The 2,854-nt window shown below is 41.3% G+C and overlaps 1 protein-coding gene across 1 annotated transcript; it reads right to left on the bottom strand.

The window, feature by feature from the left end:
- Positions 1-1,694: 1,694 nt before the first annotated feature.
- Positions 1,695-2,354, bottom strand: LOC104420808 (agamous-like MADS-box protein AGL62). Its single transcript, XM_010032588.2, has one exon. The coding sequence runs from the start codon at positions 2,352-2,354 to the stop codon at positions 1,695-1,697; it is 660 nt and encodes a 219-aa protein (XP_010030890.1).
- Positions 2,355-2,854: the final 500 nt, after the last annotated feature.

The raw sequence follows: 2,854 nt of genomic DNA, 5'->3' as shown, positions 1-2,854 counted from the left end.
ATGATCCGATGGTGAAAGAGCCAATATGTCGAACATGTTAATGTCCGGGTGACGTGTATATATTCCTGTCAAGGATCGAGGTTTTCGATTAGCTCTTGGATGTCAAGTGAACGACTCAGTGTTAAGCTCAAAGTCTGATTGATCTGATGGTCAAGGAAAGAACCGCAGATGCAAATGATATGTCGAATCAGTTTGATAGCCTGATACAGACTAAACGTTTTAGTATTCAGCAAAGCTGCATAAGCGAATCTGCTACAATTGTGACTCATTTCATTTGGAAAATCTTTTTTTCTATCAGTAAAAGAACAACAGTAACAATAAATCTTCGTAGCGAAGTTTCATTGGAACAAGATATTCCTATACTAGGACGATCAGAGAAACTGGTAGGTGGGTAATGAAAAAAACACTCATTTTTTTAGTGTAAACAACATAAAATTCTCATTTTTAATTTAGCAGAAAAGAAAAAAGAGGACATTGAAAAGTGAAGAATAAATTATACTGGTCATCGCTTTCGCCAAACTCCACATGATGCTGCCAAGTAGGGACGTGCGATCTGACCCGTAAGTGCTCCATGATCTTAAGTACTCCTGCAAAAGCGGGCTTCAAAAGGCTTATTTGAGTGAAGCCTGTCGTCATTAGCAGCATTGATAATGTTCAAGCATATATGTCAAGTGAGATTGTGCGATGTGCATTCTGCATCTTCCTGAGTCATGAAAGTATCGATAGCTTGAAGGAAAGATAAATCTGCTCTATTTTTTTGATTCATATAATTAGAAATCGATACAATTCAAAGAGATAGGAAACGAATACTCTTTCGCCCCATCAGGAGTTGGCCTTATGCAGGAACTTTGATAGTTTACTTCTATTTCCGAACAAGAAGTTTTTAATTCCTTCCTACCCTGCACATTCAACCATATTCAAACTTTACATGCATCCCGGCGCTTAGTTTGGATTCCTACTAGTTTTTATTGCCTTCAATATGCTGAGATGGAAGGAAAAATGGATTAAAAATATTTTTGACATACTGCATTTGGTGTCCATTACTTTCTTTCAAATATTGAAATGGCTTGAGGAGAGTGACAGTCACGGACCGGCTTCGCGCGTCGTGGATGTGAAATGCCGAAAAAGGTATCCTTCTTCTATGGTAATTACTATACGAATGAAGATCTGCTAGATTATGGCGATCGATCCAACACCTGCGCATTGTTGAAACCGTCGCCTACATCTGGGGATCTTTTTTTTTTTTTTTTTATTATCAATCTTCTGTCCTTTAAAGAATAGAAGATCTTGTCCCTAGATTCAATTAACCAAAGCAACATGCTTCAAGTTCAATGAGGATAAACCTCCTAAGACAATCGGTTTAAGGGAAGGTTAACTGGCCCGCTCAGATGTCTAATTGCAGCAGGTGACGAATGACCGATGATCGATTGATCTGAAGCTATAACATAATCAAGCAACAAGAGCAAAGGTTAAGCACAACATTCTCACTGATCAGATATGAACATAACAGGGAACGCATTATACCCCTTGAAATCTTTAAACAGACCCCTTTAGCTTCTTGTTTTGTTATGTAAATGCAAAATGACTTCACACATACGATCATACAAGCAAATAAAAGTTCAGAAACATAAATAACTTCAAAATACATCACTAAATAAGCATATAATCACATATCCATAGAGCCGATAGAGAGCTCAAAAATATCCGGATCCAAATCCAAAGTTGTATTGATGAGGGTTGGGCGGCATCACTGGAGCGCTGGTTCCATTCTGCGATTGGAAAGGAATAGGCGGTCCATGGCTCGAGCTTGCTCCAAAGAATGGCTGAGTGTTGGTTGCCTGGATCACCATCTGCTCCGTCTCCTTGCTGACGTTCTTCCGGAGCTCAAACAGCGAGATCTTCAACTGCTCAAGTTGTGGCACACTCAGCTCATCGACTGGTCTCTCCCACCAGTGGCTTTCCTGGTTAGTCCTTACCGCCTTCTTGAGCTCCTCGCCACGCTTCTTCTCCATTTCAAGTTGGCCAAGCACCTCAGTCAGCTGCACGTTGAGCTCGCAAATAGTGGCGTTGCGATGAGCCTCAATGAGCTGCGCCGTGCCAGCGGTCTGCTGGGGCAGCTCGTTGCCATTGAGGAATCGATCGAGCACGGTGTCGACATTAGGGTGACCAAAGGAGAAGGCCTTCTCGCCTGGTGAGAAGACAATCAGCGCAACATCTGCACCACAGAGGGTGCTGAGCTCGCTTGCCTTCTTGAAAAGGCCAGATCGGCGCTTTGAGAAGGTAACTTGAAGGTTACTCTCGTTGTCCATCTTAGCCATCTGAATCCTTTGGCGACCTCTAGTTGTTCTTGCCATGGCTAAAGCACAGGAAAAGGGCAAAGGGACTTCTCGAGAAAGACCAGATAAGAGAATGGAGATGTGAATTGAAGGGCTTGGAATAGGGGGTTTTATAAGAGCTCCTGTTTTGGCCAGGATTAATGTCTTTGGTTGTCAAAAATGTTACTGTCTTTCAAGCAATTAATCTCTTACCGCCTAAAGACAGCCCAGAATCTCCTTCAGTCTCATGTATATGGCATGTAAATTAGTGATTATTGGTATGTATAATGCCTCATACATGCCAACGATGCGTGTGTACAGGCAAATGAAATACTAGCCACATCTCATCCTTAGGTGCACTTGTGTATTTCAGGAAAAGAGAAGGATTAGGATGCTCAAAATTCTTAGTTGGACAATTTAATTTTCCCTTATCGGGGCCATATAAATGCTATACTATCGTAATTATGATATCTCGAGAAAATTTAAGTTTCGAAAAGTACCTTTTAAATACAGTACATATCCTGCTTGCTGGTGCATTG

This window comes from Eucalyptus grandis, chromosome 9, assembly GCF_016545825.1.
Source record: "Eucalyptus grandis isolate ANBG69807.140 chromosome 9, ASM1654582v1, whole genome shotgun sequence".
NCBI lineage: Eukaryota > Viridiplantae > Streptophyta > Magnoliopsida > Myrtales > Myrtaceae > Eucalyptus > Eucalyptus grandis.
Note: the sequence above shows the minus strand (reverse complement) of the source record. Positions and strands in the feature narration are given on the sequence as shown.